A 17,916-nucleotide genomic window follows, 5' to 3' on the forward strand; every position below is an offset into this window, starting at 1 on the left:
GCAGTGGGGGTAAAATATGAAAGGGAAAAAAAAAGTAAATTAAGGCTACGAGTTGTGTAGCTCTTCTGACTAAAATAGACTTTGGATTGTTTTGACAATTGATCTTTGGGACCCGGGCAGGTCACCCGAGTCACATTAAAAAGGCCGTGATTGTCGAGTCCATTCAGGACCAAATATTTATCGTTTTAGAAACAATCAACTTCAAGAAAGGCAGGATCAGAACAAGAACATTTTTATTGCAATAGCTCTATGGAAAGCAAAGTTTTCAACAATAGAATCATGACGCTGATGCTGAGCCAGGTGAACTGCTGTCACCTTGGTGAGACTGCCTAGAAAATCCAAAAATGACAGCAAGAAAATGGGGGTAGAAAATAACCAAACAACTTCTTTGCAGGAAAAAAACTTTTTCTCCCCTTTGTTGAACTTTTGAAATGGTAATGAACGGAGGGTGAGGTGAACGGAGGTCAACACTATCCACCTTTGACCCGTACCGAAGCGCAGCAAATAAAATGGAATTTAGTGAAAAAAACCTAACCAATTTTGCTTAAAAATAACAACATGCCTCCCCCCAAAAAAACACAGGCTTTGTTTTGCAAGTTGCCTGGATACCATGTAAAAATGAACACTTTTCCAGCGTTGGATAGAATACAAATAAAGAAAAGATGGGAAACAGAATACAGTTAAATTGAACCTGCAAAAAATTTTTAAGCTAGTACGAACCAATCGGAGCAATATTAGCAAAAGTCATTCGTTTGTATTCATTTTTTGGGGGAGCTGTCCTTTTGTAGGCTGATGCCAACTCACACAGCAACCAATCGGGGATCCCCAACTCTGACAGTGTGCCGTACAACGTCCGGGAGGCCATTTTGCGAGCTGATTTCTACTTACAAAACAACCAATCGGCTTCACCAATTTCCCAAACTGATTCTTGATTGGAGGAGAGCAACTTGGATGTCTTTTCTACCAGACAGCGTGCGGCAAAATGGCCGCCCCCAAGATGGGAAAAAATATGTTATCACTGCTGTCAAGACGCACATAATCAAAATACATTAACGTGAGAAGCGAACATAAGAGCTCACTTCCTTTTTGTGTATTCAGCAGACGGTTCATTTTGAAATACTGTCAAGAGATAAAATGTTTAAATAAGAATAAAACACTCAAACAGGCTAATATAACATACTTCTCAAATCTTATATCTGACAATGAAAATAATCCCAAATTCCTTTTCTCCTCTTTGGAACTTTTAACTAAAGCGGATGTTAAAAGGTCCCCACTGGAGCCGACAAATACTTATTGTGAGGACTTTGCAGACCACTTCAAAAGTAAAATGACTAAAATCAGGTCCAGCCTTTTAGGCCATCAGGATGTAAGATTTATAATAGCTGGACAATTGATTTTACCTGAGGAAACACTGGAAGGTTTTACAATGGTTGATGCAAAGACACTTGGTTGTGTTTTCTCCCAAGTCAACCCAACAACCTGTCTTTAGATCCAATTCACACGTCTCTTTTAGGGACATTTTTTAGATTAACTGAGGATGTTAAATATGGTCTTTTGCTCTCTACAGACGGGTGTTTTCCCTGCTGCCTTTAAAGCGGTGGTGATGAGACCCGATCAAGAAGAGCAAGTTAGACCCATGTATTGTTAAGTTACCAGCTAGTGCCCAACCTACCATTTTTTTTTAGCAAAGTTTTAGAAAAAATGGTTGTTATTCAAACAAATTATTTTTTAAGCAAAAAACAGCATTTTAAAGAAAGTTCAGTCTGGTTTTAGGATTAGCCAGAGTACAGAGACTGCCCTTTTATATATTTCAAATGATATCAGGTAAAATATGGATTTTAATAAACACACAGTTCTGGTGCTACTGGATCTCAGTGCTGCCTTTGACACAGTAGATTACCATAATTTATTAAACAGACTTAGAAACCTGGTGGACATCAATTGTACTATTTTGAACCGCTTTTGTTCCTATTTCACAGAATGACATTTCTTAGTAGGTATGGATGCATGTTCCTCCAAAACCTATGAAATTACATGTGGGGTTCCCAATGGTTCAATTATAGGCCCAGTGATTTTTAATCAGTATATGCTTCCCCTTGGGGACGTCATCAGGAGACACCGAGTCAACTTCCATAGTAACACTGATGAAATCCAGCTGTATATTGCCATGTGTCCCTGATGACACAAGTCCGATAGATACCCTTTTAAAATGCATTTCAGATATTACGTTGTGGATGGCAGAAAAATTCCTACAGTTCAACCAGGACAAAACAGAGGTTTAAGTCATTGGTCCTGAAAGTCAGAGGGAAAACTTTACCAAAATTACAGGATTTTAGATTACATTAAAAACTTGGATGTTATGTTCAACCCCAAATCCGCACATCAAAACTAGAACTAAAAAAGTTTGATAATTTCAAGAATATAGCCCATTTATCTCTCAGGCAAACACGTAAGTACTGATGCATGCATTGTTTTTATTTCTATCTTTTTATGTTATTGTCTCCTCATTAAGGGGGCTCACACTGTTAGGGTGTGGTTCAATGGCTGAAAATCTTGAGGCCAGCTGCGGCTATCCTTATCAGTGTGGATAAGCCTCCCTAGGTTCCTTTCCTCACATATTTATTCTGTGCCTAGCCACAATCGTATTTGATTTCTATTACTATGTCCTTTGTGTTTATAGAGTATTTTAACCATTGTGTGTGTCCGTGCATGTAGTGTTTTGGGTTGTTTGGTGGAGAGGGGAGCGGGGCTTTTATTGTGTTGTACACTGCATGCTTTTTACAGTGTGTGGCAATTTATTTCCTGAATAGTGCTTAACAAATACCTTTGATTTGATTTATTTTATTTTAAAAAGACATGCCCCATTCAAGAAAAACTTAAATTGCACTCTTGCCTCAATAGGGGAAAATTACATTGTAAGTGTACAGAAAGCGAATCTTCTAAGTAGAATTTGGGATTGTTCTCATTGGCCTGACTTGTAGAAACATATATAAAAAAAAAAGGGAAAAAAACCAAAAAACTCAAATCAGTTCCACCAAGACCTGGTGCGTCCCCTTACACACTTAAAAAAAAAAAAAGTGGGGGGCGAATAGTTGCAATTGCACCGAAGCGCACGTCCCGGTAGGGAGGAACAGCTGGCAAAGGCTAAATATGGACACTTGTCGTGTGCCAAAGCAGAGGGGCAGCGAGTTCTCGCTGGTGTTTGTGGCGGTGTTACTCCATTTACCCGCTCACCAGGAAGCTTTGTTTGGGCCAGGCAAGGGGGGGGAACTGCGTTTAGCATCATTCCTTGCGAGGCGCTGTACTAAACATCGCATGAGGTAAAGAATGTATGTAAAAAGAAACATTTAATGAACGTGAAAAAAGAAAAAAGAAATACCGGAAAGAATGGGACTTTAAATAAATATGATGTGCAAAAGTACAAAAGGAAATTTCACTTCGACTTTGGGACCAAGGCGCCAGTCGCGATCGAAAAAACATCAGCATTCCCCTTCACCAAAAATAAGGGAGAAAAAAAATACATACCGTATTTATTAGAAGTATACGGCTCACCTAAAAATCAGAAATTGAATGTACCGGAACGGTTCGCACCTAACCCATTTCGTACGAAAAGAAATTTTCACTTCGTCTTTGGGACCTGGACGCCAATTGAGGTCAATCAAAAAACAGTGACCCCCCTAACTAAGCGAGAAAAAAATATATGCCGTAATTTTTGGACTATAAGGCTCACCTAAAACCCCCAAAACAGAAATTTCAAAAATGAATGTACTGGAACGATACGGAGCTAACCATTTTAATACAAAAGGAAATTTTTACTCCGACTTTGGGGGAGCCAATCGAGGTCAAACAAACAGCGTCCTCCAAAAAAGAGAAAAATATGTTTACCGTATTTTCTGGACTAACAGGTGCACCTGAAAAACAAAAATTGGAAAAACAAAATGTATACTAAGCCCTTATTGTATGAGAGGAAAATGTTCATTTTGACTTTTGAGCGGGGACACGAATAGAAGTAAAAAACCGTGCCACCTGAAAAATTGAGAAAAATATATATACCGTATTCTCTATACTATAGAGCGCACCCAAAAATTAGAAAGTGCGGCTACAAATCCAGCATGCCTTATAGACCACAAACACACTGAATAAAATCCTTACAATGAAATGCGGTGACGTGGTGAAACCAGAGTTCCCAGTGTTTATGTTTTATAAAGTACGTTTTTTAAATCAATTTTTTTTAAAGATGCATCTTGTAATCAGGTGAGAAATACACCAAATAAAACCGAAAAAGCTGCAAAATAATAAAACACGGTGATTGAATGAATGATTGATTTTAATTGTGAAACCAGATTTTGTCATATTTCTGTTCTACGTATGAATATTTCTGACCTTTTTTTGATAATCTGCCTTGTGCATGAAAAAGTATTTCATATCTTTGAAGTCGCGCCTAATAATCAGGAGCACCTTGTAGTCCAAAAAGCACGGTATTTCATTTACATATCCTCTACAACAACACTGTCCACGACGTAATAACTGTACAGTACCGTAGCTTCCATAACAAACACAAGTATTCAGTCTTGACTACACGCAGATACCAGGCACCAATACTTCTCTATTTCAGTTCATTGTGCGTCACATCAACTTTGACCGTTTTTCAAATTTTTGGGCTCAAGTACCGGCGGCTGGTATCGGCGCCATTTGCGAGCAGGCGCATCTTTGAGTAAGGCCGCTTTTGTCGCCAGTAAAAAAAAAAACAAAAAAAAAAAACCCCAAAACAAATAAACTACAAAAAGTGTGTACCGTAACGCCTCCCTTTTGAACACCGTGTGAGGAAAATTGTGCATTAGGGCGTGGACTCCCTGCCTGTTGGGGTAACACGCATGTGAGCAGCAAAAACTGGTGCTTGACCAGAAACCAAAGTAACACAAAGCACACAAAATGACAGTGAAGATTTTGCATATTAAAAAAAAAAAAAAAAAGAATGACAAATACGCAATCCTTTTTTCTGCCGTAGCTTTCGTTGTCTTCAGCATCCACAACAAAGCATCTCAGTTCAGTTTTTTTGTGTGGTGGTGGGGGGAGGCACCGTCTCCGCTGCTGCTTAGTCTGCGGACACACAAACAGGTTAAGAGCATCGCTTGGGGGAGACAATATGGCTATAAGATGATGATCTTCCTTGTTATTTTGTACAGTAATCCCTCGGTTATCACGGTTAAATATATATATATATATATATATATATATATATATAATTTTAATTATTTTATTTTATTTTTTTAGACCCGCGACGCTCTGAACCCGCGAACGTGGAACCGCAAAGTAGTGAGGTTCCACTGTACTTCTTACTTTAAGGCCTCAGTGCATCGCGGGTTGAAATATTTTTACCGTATTTTACAGACTAAAAGTCGCACTTTTTTTCATGTCAAGTCATGTTTATTTGTTTAGTCCCTAATCACAAAGAGTCTCAAAGGGCTGCACAGATGATTGCAAACTACAGTATATTATAACACCATGCCCTGATCTAAAACCTACATGAGGGCAAGGAAAAACTTAAAAACCTCAACATAAGGAAAATGAAGAAACCTTGAGAGGGGGCCGCACACAAGGTCATCCCCCTTCCAGGATGACCAGGCTGCAATGGATGTTGCAATAACAAATAATACACAGATATTGTCAACATTAAAAAATGGGGCATTCATTCGTAGTTTGGCCGGGGGTACGACTTTTATGAGACTTATGTAGAAAAAACATGTGAAATTATATACTAGTGATAAAAATGTAAAACTCAATGATATAAAAATGTGTTCATAATTTCACATATAAGGATTAGTGTGAAAATAATGTGTGAAATGATATAATAATGTATTAATTTTACACATGTTTACTGTGAAAATAACAAAAGAAATGATATGACAATGTGTTAAAAATTTCACACATGCGGTTAAGTGTAAAACTAACATGTGAAATAATGTCCCCTGTAATAATGTGTTAGTAATTTTACACATAAGTCACAAACCGGAGTATAAGTGGCACCCCCGGCCAAACTATAAAAGAAAACTGCAGCTTAAGTCCAGAAAATACTTAAATATTGTGCTTTAAATCCTTGAAACTGCTTGAATTTGCATGCATTTTTAAGGATTGAAACATGCTTAGATTTTGGGTGAAGAGCTTATAAATGCTTGACATTTTTGCAATGTTTCTCAGGAAGGGACCATGTGTGGTATTCGGTGCAAAGATTTTTTTTAATCCAGTAATTGGGTTTCATAGAGTGAGATAAAAATGTGCAGTTTTTTTTAGCTAGCAATCTGGCTACATTTTTAGCTTTGTAGCTAGCTATCTTCCTACATTTTTACCTATCTAGTAAGCGATCTACCTAGCTTTTTTACTTTTTTTTACACGTTATCGAGACAACATTTTATCTTTTTTTTTGTTAGATATCAAGCTAAATTTTGGTCTCATTTCTAGCTAGCCATCTAGTTTTGGCTATTTAGATGGCTTTTACTATTTTAGCTATCTATCTAGCTCCCTTTATGAACTTTACAATATTAAATATCGTTGATATAATCATATATGGCATTTGGATTCTATGTAAAGCAAGTTATGAAATGATCTGCATTTATAAAGCGCTTTTCAAGCCAATGAGGACTTCCCAAAGCGCTTTACAAAGTGCTTCACATTTACCCATTCATACACACACTCACGAACCAATAGCGGCCGTGCAGCCATGCAAGGCGCCAACCTGCTTATTGGGGGCATTAGGGGTTCAGCGTCTTACCCAAGGACACTTCGACATGTAACACGGAGGAGCCGGGATTCGAACTGCGATCTCTTGATCCCAAGACGAGCGCTCTACCAAGTTACATATTTACTTTTTCTATATTTTGCTTAAAATAGTCCCGTTCCTACAAAAATATTCTTTATGGCTGATGTTATATTGTACTAGTTATTTTGTTGTTGTGCTCTGTACAGCCCTTTGAGACTTTTTGTGATAAAGGGCTACACAAATAAATATGACTTGACAACAATGCCCAACTGAGCTCAATGAGCGCTTCTAATTTTTTTCCAACTGGGCCCATCTTACTTATATCAGTGCTGTTAGGGACGCGCAACACATTAGGAATCAGAAAGGGGAGGTTGGACAGTAGTTTCGAACGTTAACGGTTAATCACTACACAATAGGGATGTAGCTGGCATAAGAAAAGTCATTACATTTCATCATTACTTTATTTTTACTTCCGGTACCACAGACAAATGGTATACAAATACATTTAAATATACAGAAACAAAAACCTTGGTGTATTGATGATGAATGAAACTTTAATGGACATTAAATAAATACCAGATAAATTTGATTTTCATATAGTGAGCATAGTTTACGTTGTCAATTAATTATTTTTTATCAAGGCCCCAAATATTCAACTATCAGGTGCCGTGAGTAAAAATAGCACGATGATGAGGAAATGTCATTTCTTTTCCCATGTCATTTACATCCCTGGTGGAATTGATTCACGTTGCATTCAATGTTGTGAAAATGTGTACAGTGATATTTTTTGATCAGTCATCGCTCAAATACTGCAATGTACTACTGTAAAACAGAGCGTGTATAATGCGCACCAAAACTTTGAGTTCTTTAGTGGGTAAAAAACAACAAAAATTATCCCGCAATCCATAGTTTGAGAACCCGTTCTCTTTGACTGTGAGGTGAGAAAAGGCAATTTTCCATGGCACGCTTGTTGATGCTCACTGGTCTATTAAGTCCAATAGATCAATATATACAAATTATCATTTTGATCTGATTTTAAACAATCGAATCCAACTGATGAACATTATTTGAGAGAACTTTTTCCGATCTAAATCCAAACCCAGTGCAAATTGTTCAGAAAAGTGTAATGAATTTTGGATTTGTTTTATCAAAGTGAAGTCACAGCCAGACCCGGAAAAAATAAATAAAAAGACTAGCCATGACTTAGCAACTACTTACTTAACTACTTAGCAACTCCTCGTGCTAAAAAAAAATCATTAAAATGAATATTATGATATAAACAATAAGCAAAAACACATGGAGCTATCAAACGTGATTTTTCTTTCTGTAGGTCAAAAGAAATAGCATTTAATTGACATAGAACATGAGCCTCAGTCAAAATGAGCAGGCATAATTGTCCGGCATCTTGCTGCTATGGGTACCCAAAACCCTCAAAAAGGCTGGGTAAAAAATATGAATTAAAATGGGTTGCTTTGGTGAATTTGAGTGTCTATTGTTTGTATTCTACCTAGTGCTTTTGATTACTTGTTTTCGTTTACACTACACCAGCTCAGTAGCCTAGATGGTAGTGTGCCCGCTTTGAGACTGGGAGGTCGCTGGTTCGCGCCTCGGCCGAGACATACCTAATTGGTATAATGGCGGCGCCCTCTGTTGGCTGCGGCTGCATCGACTCGCTACAACGGGTCAGGTGTATCGACATTTCGTTCTGTGTACATTGTTACAAAGAATGACAATACAAAGGAAATTATTATTATTAATAACCATATGCTAAAGTTGAGGCCCGCGGGCCAAATGTTGCCCGCCACATCATTTTATGTGGCCCATGAGTTACTGCTGAGGGAAGCACAAGAGAAAAATGATCTGGCCCGCTTAAAACAATGACTTGCAGTTTTGAATATGTCCAACAGTTGTGGCCAAAGCTGGGTGCGACTCGCAAAGCGCTCATTGTAGGCCGAGTCATTCCTAAGACTTAAAAAGTGGTCGGCGGCGCCCTATGTTGGCTGCGGCTGCAACGGGTCAGGTGCAATCGACATTTCGTTCTGTGTACATTGTTACACAGAATGACAATACAAGGAAATTATTATTATTATTATTATGTGCTGACTACCAATAATCAACCTGAGAACATTTAGGAACTCCACCCTGATGTCTTTTTACTTAAATAAAAGTCACGTTTAAGGCAATCGAAAACATACAAATTTAAAAAAATAAAAAGAATCATTAAATCAACCTTCCCAATCAGTGTTTGTGTGCTATTTTAGTCACTTTTCCAATCTACATGAGTTTACTCGAGTTAAGCTGTTGTGGAAATTAATTCAATTGATGTATTTTTAATAAATACAGAGTTGATAAACCCTAATAGAGATTAAATCATATTGAAAACAAATTGAGGGCGATACAAACTCAATTATCGTTCTATAGTAAAATCTTACATCCCAGAATCCCGATCAATTAGTGGGCCTCTGAAGACCCGGAGACTGCAGCTAGGGCACACTTTTTATGTCATTAGTTTACTAATCCGGCTAGCATGAGAATGTTATTCCTACCACGTAGCCCCCGAGCTATGAGTTTGACACCCCTACACTAAATCATAAAGCAACTTACTTTCCCTTTAACTGCTGTTTGATTAAGAGCACTAGCTTTGCGTAGTTCAGATCAAATCTTGATTTAATTTTCAAATCTCTAAAATTCAATTTAAAGGGACAGTGTGTAATATCCTCTTGGTGTTACAAAAAGACTTAGAATACGAGACAAAATTACATGGACTATCATACCAATATTATTTAAAAAAAAAAAAAAAAATTTAAATCATAGGTCGTGGCTTTTGCATTTCTTTTACATAGCGGAATCCCTACCTACTAGTACGCTTTGTTTGTCTGTGGCATCGGTTTTCGTTTGCATTCGACAACAGTGTCATCCTGTGGTCAATTATTATACACAGGGGCTTTACTCTTTCTCATTGACACCATCTTTTCGCGAGTCATCATTGCAGCCTGTGTCGAGCTATGTTGTGCGTGCAAGTACGCGTTTTTCTCGCTCAAATAAAACTTTTTCTTCATCTTTTTGGGGGTTTGAGGTGGCGTTGGTACTGTATTTGAAACTGGCCATGTATTACTTTCACCATTTTCATGATATACCGTCAAAAAAATGTGATATGCAGAAAGTCATCCCCTTGCCTCTACCCCGTTCGGTGGCGAGAACAAGCTTTGCTAAAAGTAAGATAAAAGCAAAAATGTGCGGAGTAAATAAAATTAGAAGGGCTTTTTAACACATACTTAATTGAGAAAATATTCTACATGCAACTTTTTAGGACAGCTTAAACGACGCACCCGACCTTTAAATGGCCATACTTAAAGCATGCCTATCGTCTCGTTTCAAGCCGTTTTGCTTTATTTTTTAATGAACAGAAATAAAGATTCAAATTTGAGCAAAACACTGTACTCACCCTGGGTTGGGGTGGCGTTAGCATCAGACTCTGTGTCGTCCGGATTGGCTTGTCCATCTTCCCCGGCAGAACTCGGGGAGGCGTCCACACGGACATCTCTCACCCCCAAGGCGATGTAATTGAGGCCATTTTGGTATCCCACAGACGTGTCGCCTTCGTACATTCTGTCGGTGGCAGTGGGGAGGGGTGTACCCACGTCTAACGTACTGTCCCCAGCTTGCTCGACAGGTAAGTCCTGGTGGCTTTCCATCCACGGTCTATCAAAGGAATTTGATCCAGCGCTTCTGGATTCCACGCCAGATGTTGGGTGCGGTGCGTTCGAGGCGGTGGAGGGCGTCGAGCTGGTAGAGGAAGGGGAAGAGAAGGTTTCCGAGCTGTGTCTCCTCCTGCCCTGAGGGTCGGCCCGGACCACCTTCGGCTCCAGGGAGTCCGCCAGTTCCCTTGTTGGGCTTTTAGGGGGCAACAGAGGGTTTAAAGGGGGGGAGGCACCGAGACCATAGCATCCCTCCATCACGCAAAGATGCTGCAGCATGTCAGTGGGGCTTGTTTGAGTCCTGGAGCCCTTACTGATGTAAAGCATATCAGCGTAGTCGTCGCCCGCTGACTTCCAGTAGTCTTTAACGTGGGAGGACAGAGCGCTAGGTTGGGTAGGCCGAATGTAGCTGGGTGGGTTCCATGGGGCCACCAGGCTGGGTCTAAGTGACTGGCCGTTACCTAGAGACCCGTCACAGTCCTGATCACAGCCCGCTTGCATGCTCATGTAGTCCTGACTAGATTCAGACAAAGGGGTCGTTCGGTGCTGGTCTTCGCTGGGCACTTTATCTCTGCTAGGCACAGGATAGGCAGGGGGCTGAATCTGTTGGCATTCACTGAAATCAATGTTGATGTACTCTCCGGGACTTGAGGGCCTTCCAGTTGAAGCAAGCGGGGGCTCAGATACACGCGGGAGACCGTGGAAACTCCTTCTGCCTAAAGGAAGGCGGTTGGGTCTCATCGCCCGTCGGTCCAGCATGGCGGCCGTCGTGTGGTGAGCCCCGTAGGGCGGCGGCGGGTGCGTGGGCGTGTTTGAGCAACCACAGCCCCTCCTCTCAGGTGTGGAAGAGGAAGCTGCTGCGACCGGTTTGGTAAGAGGGGCCATTGGAACATAGTCAGACTCTTTCTCATCAAATTCTTTGATGGGGGCCTTGTAGGAGCGAGGGAGGGAGAAATAAGGGCTGAATGACCTCCAGGACCCGTCTGGGCAGTAGAACCTGCCGTTGCCATCCTGCTTGTGCCCCCTGCCGCTGCTGGATGACATGTCCATGTACTCAGCATTTAGAGGCCTCTCAGAGGCGTTATCGCTGGGTCTTGCACCTGACGCACTCGAGCTACTCAGGGAGCCGACAGAGGTCTTAACAGGTAAAGGGGAGCTAGCCCGACATCCGGGGAGCATCATCATGTATCCGTCGGTGGAGGACTGTGACTGTGACTTGGCTGGGCGTGAATTCTGAGTCGGGCTCTGGATCTGCTGGGGGTAGGAAAGGGGATCAAAACCAGGATGCATGGGCATATAATCAGGAGGCGTGTCCCTCTGGGAAGGAACCACGCCGCACATCATGGGCATGTAGCCGCTTTCTTCCTTAGCAGCAAGTCGTCCGTGCTGGCTGTAATCGAAGGAGCAGCCGCCAAAGGCATCAACGACTTCCTCTAACGGGAAATTAGTTTGAGTCATTTTTTGATAGGCGGCAACTCCAGGCCCACCGCTTCTCCTTCGCCTTTGCGAAGAGAGCAAGCGCTCATCCTCAGTCGTGGACGTGCTCTCATCTCTCGGGGTGCTGGCGCCCGCGCCCAACACCTCCCTATTGAAGCCCACGGCCATGTAGTCGCTCAGGCACTGCTCCTCTCTGATGGGCGGGGTGTTTCCCAGTGAATCAGGGGTGTTGCTACGCACCCGAAAGTAACGGAAGTCACCGGGGCTGGAACCGTACTCGTCGGATGAGTTGAAGCCGCCATCGGAAGGCGAGCCGCATATCGAGGCGCTTGAGGGGCGGGTGAGAGTGTCCGAGACGGAACCGTGGCCACTACTAGAAGATACGCTGACCGGGCTCGAAGTGAAGGGATGGGAAACCGGGAGGGAGGCGGAGCGAGCGTGGTACGCGCAGGCTGACGAGCTCGGGATGGATCGCACTTGCCGTCCACCGCCAGCGCTTGTGCCGGCGTTACCCGTTGCTGAGGAGGCACTGCCGACCAGGTCCCCGTCGGCTCGGCCAAGATGAAGACGACCGGAGTTGAGGTGCACCAGGCTTCCGGTGTTAGAACGAAACAGCCGACTCATGGTCCCCTCGCCCTCACTGGATGTGCGGAAGCGAAAGCCGCTGGCACCAGTGCTTTTACTGGAAGGTGGCGTTCCCACAACAGACTCCATTCTAGAGCGCCGCTGCAGGCCCGTCTGGCTCGGCGGGGGATTGCTCAGGTGTCGGTGCGTGGTGACAAAAGGCATGGAGTTGGAGCCCGACGACTGGCTCTTACTTCGGGGCCTGATCTCCACAAAAGCCTTCAGGGCCTTCATTGTCATGAGGAGGGTCTCGTGCATTTTCTGGGCCACGACAGAGTCGTCCACCTGCATCCAAATCTCCCCCGGCCCAATAGATGAGAAGCGGCCCAACTCGATGAAAAAGAAACTGTCAGAGTTTCCGCAGCGCCGGATGTTCATCAGATGCTGGTTGACGCATGGGGTATCAGAGTTCAACTTGATCAGGTGAAGCGTTTTGGCAGTCAGGCAAAGGCGGTACAAGCCTGTGAGGTTTTTGGTTTGACCGAGCCCTTTGGGTTTGACATTCACATGCCACACCTCTTTGAAAACAGTACCAGGGGTGACCGTACCATATCCGTCGTCCAAATCGTCTGCGATCAAATGCCCTTTCCTGCCTTCGTTCATCAACTCGCTGATGGCCACGTACCAGTCCTCCTGATCGTGCTCGTTTTCAGCCACAATAGCAAAGTACTCATCTTTAGTGTAAAGAGCGATGAGGTGTTTGTTTTTGGAGTCTGCCCGCTTGTTGACAGTGAAGCACTGGTAGAGGTAAATCACCCTCTTTGGTGTGGATGGGCCGGCGGGTCCAGTTCCACCTCGCAAGCTGCTCCGGAATTTCTTCTCGTTGTCGTAGTACTCCAGGCGGCTTGGGCCCAGCTGGCTGGAGGCTCGCAGCACGAAAAAACGCTTGTGTCCGTGCTTCTGCTTGCGCAGGTAGCCGCACTTTCGGATGTCGTCCACCGCGTCCGTTGCGTTCGACAAGTCACCTCCCCCGCCGGTGCCCTGCTCCACTGGGGACGATGACTTCCTCCCGGGGGACTCGGCGACGTCCGCAGACCCAGGATGGAGGTGTTGATGCGACGCCAGGTCGTCGTGGTAAGACTCAAGATGATGCTGGTGATAGATGGGCGGCAGGTGATGGGAACGGAGCCCTCCTCCACCACCGCTGATGTTAATTAAGGGAGACTGGGGTTCCCTCACCGATTTGGAACAAGCGTTGCTCCGTTGCGTCTCCAACAGGGACTTGGCCGCCTTGCCTCCTTGATCGTTGGAGAAATGAGCCATCGTTCGAAGGTCACTCGACTCGCTAGCTAATCCAAAGGGAGCCGCTACCCCATTCTTGTGGCGGGAGACGAGCTCCGAGTCTGGCTAGGCCAGCTAATGCAACGGATTCGATTTGCAATAGAAATACCTATTTTTACATTCATTACAATTTAAGGTTTCTTCTGCTTTAATTTTGCTATAGCGCTACGGTGTCGCCTACCGTGTGCGGCATGGCCACACTCGATTGTGTTTTTTTCTTCCTCCCTAGCTAAATGTTAGCAAGCCGCACTCTTCTTCAAGTCTACGGGAGGGAGCCAGCATAAACAACACGTGATCCATACGTCACGAGGAGTAGGCTGGTTTGAAGCGCTTAAGGAGGGATACTATTGGTCAACTTTTTAAAATGACGAGTATTTTAACCAATTGTCAAACGAAAATTTGCCTGCGTCAACGGTGCCGGCCAATCAAAGAGGACAAGGGTCAATAATAGGCGTTAACTTCGAGGCTTATTTAGAAGGTTGCTTGCGAGCAAAGCAGCAGAAGCTCATTATTATAACAAGAATTTATTTATTAACAGGGTTGAGTAGGGTTACTTTAACTGTATTACTTTCAATTACTTTTGGATTACTCCAATACTAAATATGCTACTAAAAGACAAAAGAAACTAAATATGAATAAAATGATGACTCACAACACGTGGTAAGCTTTCTCTCCTGGCTTTGATCTGTTTGAGCTCCGGCAAAACTAACAAAAAATGCGACAGAAACAAAATGAAAATAAATCCAAACAGCTTGCCAACATCATTTTTGCCGTTCCATGTGTTCCGTTACTCCCCAAGCCTGCACAAAATTTAGTCATTTTATTCATATTTAGTTTCTTTTGTCTTTTATTAGCATATTTGGTATTGGAGTAATCCAAAAGTAATTGAAAGTAATCCAGTTAAAGTAACCCTACCCATCCCTGTTTATTAATTAATTAATTAATTAATTGATTACAACAAGCCCATCAATTTTTGATGATCGAATGCATGATTTGCCTGTAGTATGTACAGGAAAAATGGTAAAAGTATTTCTTGTCATTGATAATAATGTAGTAAAAGTGGTTCACAACGAGATCAGAAGTGGTACTCCCCGATAAAGACTAAAAATAAATAAAAAATTATCCTAGGATAGAAATTTACAAGGTGGTACTAAGAGACTTGCCGAAGTTCTAAGTGCATCACAAGAAAAATGAATGGGAAAATAGTGCAATAGTACCTTATATACATGTTCCTATTTTTCATTACATTCTTTTATGGTGAAGTACTTTATGGCATGGCTCTTGTAGAGTACGACGTCTAATCACGTTGTAAACAATGTTATCAATTAATGGGGAATTCTAGAAAAATATCCTTTTTGTAATTCCCTGCTCTCCAGATTAACCAAAAATAAATATTTTTTCTTGTCTATGTAACAAGGGCATATTCTTAGGGGAGTATTCTTATTTTATTCCTGACTCTTATTTTGAAAATATGTTGCTGTTAATTTCAATTCACTGTTTATCATTGCACAATTTTTCTAATAAACTTTCAATTTAGGCTAGTTTCTTGTAAATATTATTTTCTGACAGGTTTATCCTGGAGTGCCACGTCTAATCTCATTGCAAACAACGTTCACTGCGTTATTATAATCCAGGGGTTTCACTTTGGCTGACCGGGGGCCAATTGTGGTCCACGGGATGATAGTTTGAGGCCTTAGTATTACCATTTAAAGGTGCAGTGTGTATAATTTAGCTCCTCCTAGTTGCAAAAATAACTTCACTTAAAAAAAAACTTTAAAAAATAAGCAAGTATATGATACAAATGGGTTTTTATATGTTCAAATACTCAGGTTTAGAATTTAGAATTTATTTTACATAACATGAGCTAGTTAAAGGTCATCATGTTGCTATGGGAGCAAAACAAAAAAACTTGCGTTGGGCTGGGCTAAAAAAGAGAAGAAAAATGGTGCGGTTTGGTCACTTTGAGTATCCGTAGTTTGTATTCTCCCTTGTGTTTTTTAGCACTCGATTTCGGTTGCACTTCACCATGTAGCGCTCAGGCTGGTTCTTAAAATTGCTCGCCATAGTTATTTCCTAGGAAATTTGATTTCTAACTGGCATGAGAATTAATTGACAGGATTAATGTCTTACCCTGTCTTACCCTACTTAAAATATTTACAACCTGATAATAACATAAAAGCAACATTGTAACATCATAGTAATAACATGGGTTGCTATTTTGTGAAATGAATTTCAAACTGGTTGTACTTTGTGCTAATCATTAACAAAAAAGTAACTCTTGGGTTAAAAAAGATTTGCGACCCTTGCAATCCACAATACAGCAAGAATGTCCCTTTAATGGTGGGGTATGTAACTCACAATATTCTACCTGCTGATGCCATCTTCTTGCAGAAATCATAATTGCAGCTCCTTTTGTTGCACATTTGAAATTCGTAGGTGGGCTCAAATTAGCTCTTCCTTTTTAATCTTTTTTAGGGATTTGGTTGGCTTTTGGACTGTATTTGAAACAGTACTTTTCTTACTTTCACCATTTTCGCCCTGGAAAAAAAACACGACCATGCGCGGGATATCAATTTTTTGTATTTTTACATGTAATTTTGTTGGCAAATTTTATAAAAGATATTTGAGAACAGCTGGATGATTTTATCAGAGCTTTTGTCGTTGGAATATGAATTTTTAATGACAGTTTTTAAATTATAATTTGACAATGCCAGTGTCGACCATTCTGAGAGACCCGTTTCTAAAAAAAAAAAAAAAAAATTCCAATCCTGAAAGGAAGCTCCCACGAACTTTTTCAACCTTTCTAGAATGTCTAAAGAGCATCAGGACTTAATGTAACGTCACCCACATCCAAAGCGGATTAACTCGTGTTTACACCAAGAAAGCCGATACCGTTAGCTGATTCCTCGTCAAGGCGCCTTCTGCTGGTGAGGAAGGTGGACTGTAGTTGTGTGTCATTGTCCTGCCAAATAAAAAATCGGGCTACCAAAGCTAAAACAGACACACGAGGTTGTCAAAGGAGAACATTTTTTTGCCTTTTTACAGTTTTCATATCCAGCAACAGTGATGTGGGGCGGCAGTAGCTCAGGAGATAGAGCGATCGTTTTAGGATTAAGGGATCCCAGTTCGAATCCCGGCTTGTCCATGTTACATGCCGAAGTGTCCTTGGGTAAGACACTGAACCCCCAATACCCCCAATAAGCAGGTTAGCGCCTTACATGGCTGCACAGATCACGGCCGCTATTGGGAAATGTGAAGCACAATGTAAAGCGCTTTGGGAAGTCATTGACTTGAAAAGCGCTATATAAATGCAGATCATTTCATTTCATTTCTCGCTTTTTATTTCACCACCTTTGGTTTGAAAATCAGGTAATTCGACAAGGTTATTTACTAGTTCTTGTAGCTGGGGGAAAAAAAAATGGGAGGCAAATTTCATACTGCTAACTCCCCATTGGTGTGTGAGTTTGTGTGTGAATGGGTAAGTGTGAAGCGCATTGTAAAGCGCTTTGGGAGGTCTTCAATGACTTGAAAAGCACCATATAAATGCAGACTATTTACCATTAATTGATTTTAGTGGGGTGGATCATTTGAGGTGTCCTTAAAAAGTTGAAAGTAGAATATTTTCTCTACTAAGTATGCAGTAACAATACTCCCGAGCGACTGACATTACATGATCACGTCACCAGAAACATTGGGCGCTAAAAGGTTCTTGCAAAGTTCATGCATCGTTCATGCATAAGCTCAGTGTTCTTGCAATAAAATGTTATTTTGCAAGCAAAATGTCCTTGTATTTATGGAAAGCTTTGTTTATTTATTGGAGGTATCACAAATGCAAAAAGAACGCATCTAAGTGAAAGTTCTGAAATGCTTCCTTTTACAAAAAGCTGTTTTTATCAGAATTTTTAAGGAAATGTTCTCATCTCATCTCATTAGCTGCACCGCTTATCCTCAGTAGGAGCCCATCCCAGCAATCATTGGGCAGTGGGCAGGGGACACCCTGAACTGGTTGCCAGCCAATCACAGGGCACACAAGGACAGACAACTCGCTCGCTCTTCACACCTAGGGACAATTTGGACTGGCCAATCCACTTGAAATGCATGTCTTTGGAATGTGGGAGG

General features: G+C 41.8%; 1 protein-coding gene across 1 annotated transcript; it reads right to left on the reverse strand.

Annotated features, from left to right (window-relative positions):
* Positions 1 to 222: 222 nt before the first annotated feature.
* irs4b (insulin receptor substrate 4b) lies at positions 223 to 14,050 on the reverse strand. Its single transcript, XM_088348513.1, has 2 exons — positions 10,203 to 14,050; positions 223 to 5,100 (listed from the first exon to the last, which is right to left on the reverse strand). Exons 1-2 carry the CDS (start codon positions 13,777 to 13,779, stop codon positions 5,096 to 5,098), a joined length of 3,582 nt encoding a protein of 1,193 aa, XP_088204639.1. The 5' UTR covers positions 13,780 to 14,050; the 3' UTR covers positions 223 to 5,095.
* Between the last annotated feature and the right edge of the window lie 3,866 nt (positions 14,051 to 17,916).

This window comes from Urocampus carinirostris, chromosome 11 (assembly GCF_059441175.1).
Source record: "Urocampus carinirostris isolate Australia breed hairy pipefish chromosome 11, RoL_Ucar_1.0, whole genome shotgun sequence".
NCBI lineage: Eukaryota > Metazoa > Chordata > Actinopteri > Syngnathiformes > Syngnathidae > Urocampus > Urocampus carinirostris.

Bases quoted from the DNA above. Each gene is read 5' to 3' on its own strand.
- irs4b (XM_088348513.1), bottom strand. From the start codon at position 13,779: ATGGCTCATTTCTCCAACGATCAAGGAGGCAAGGCGGCCAAGTCCCTG.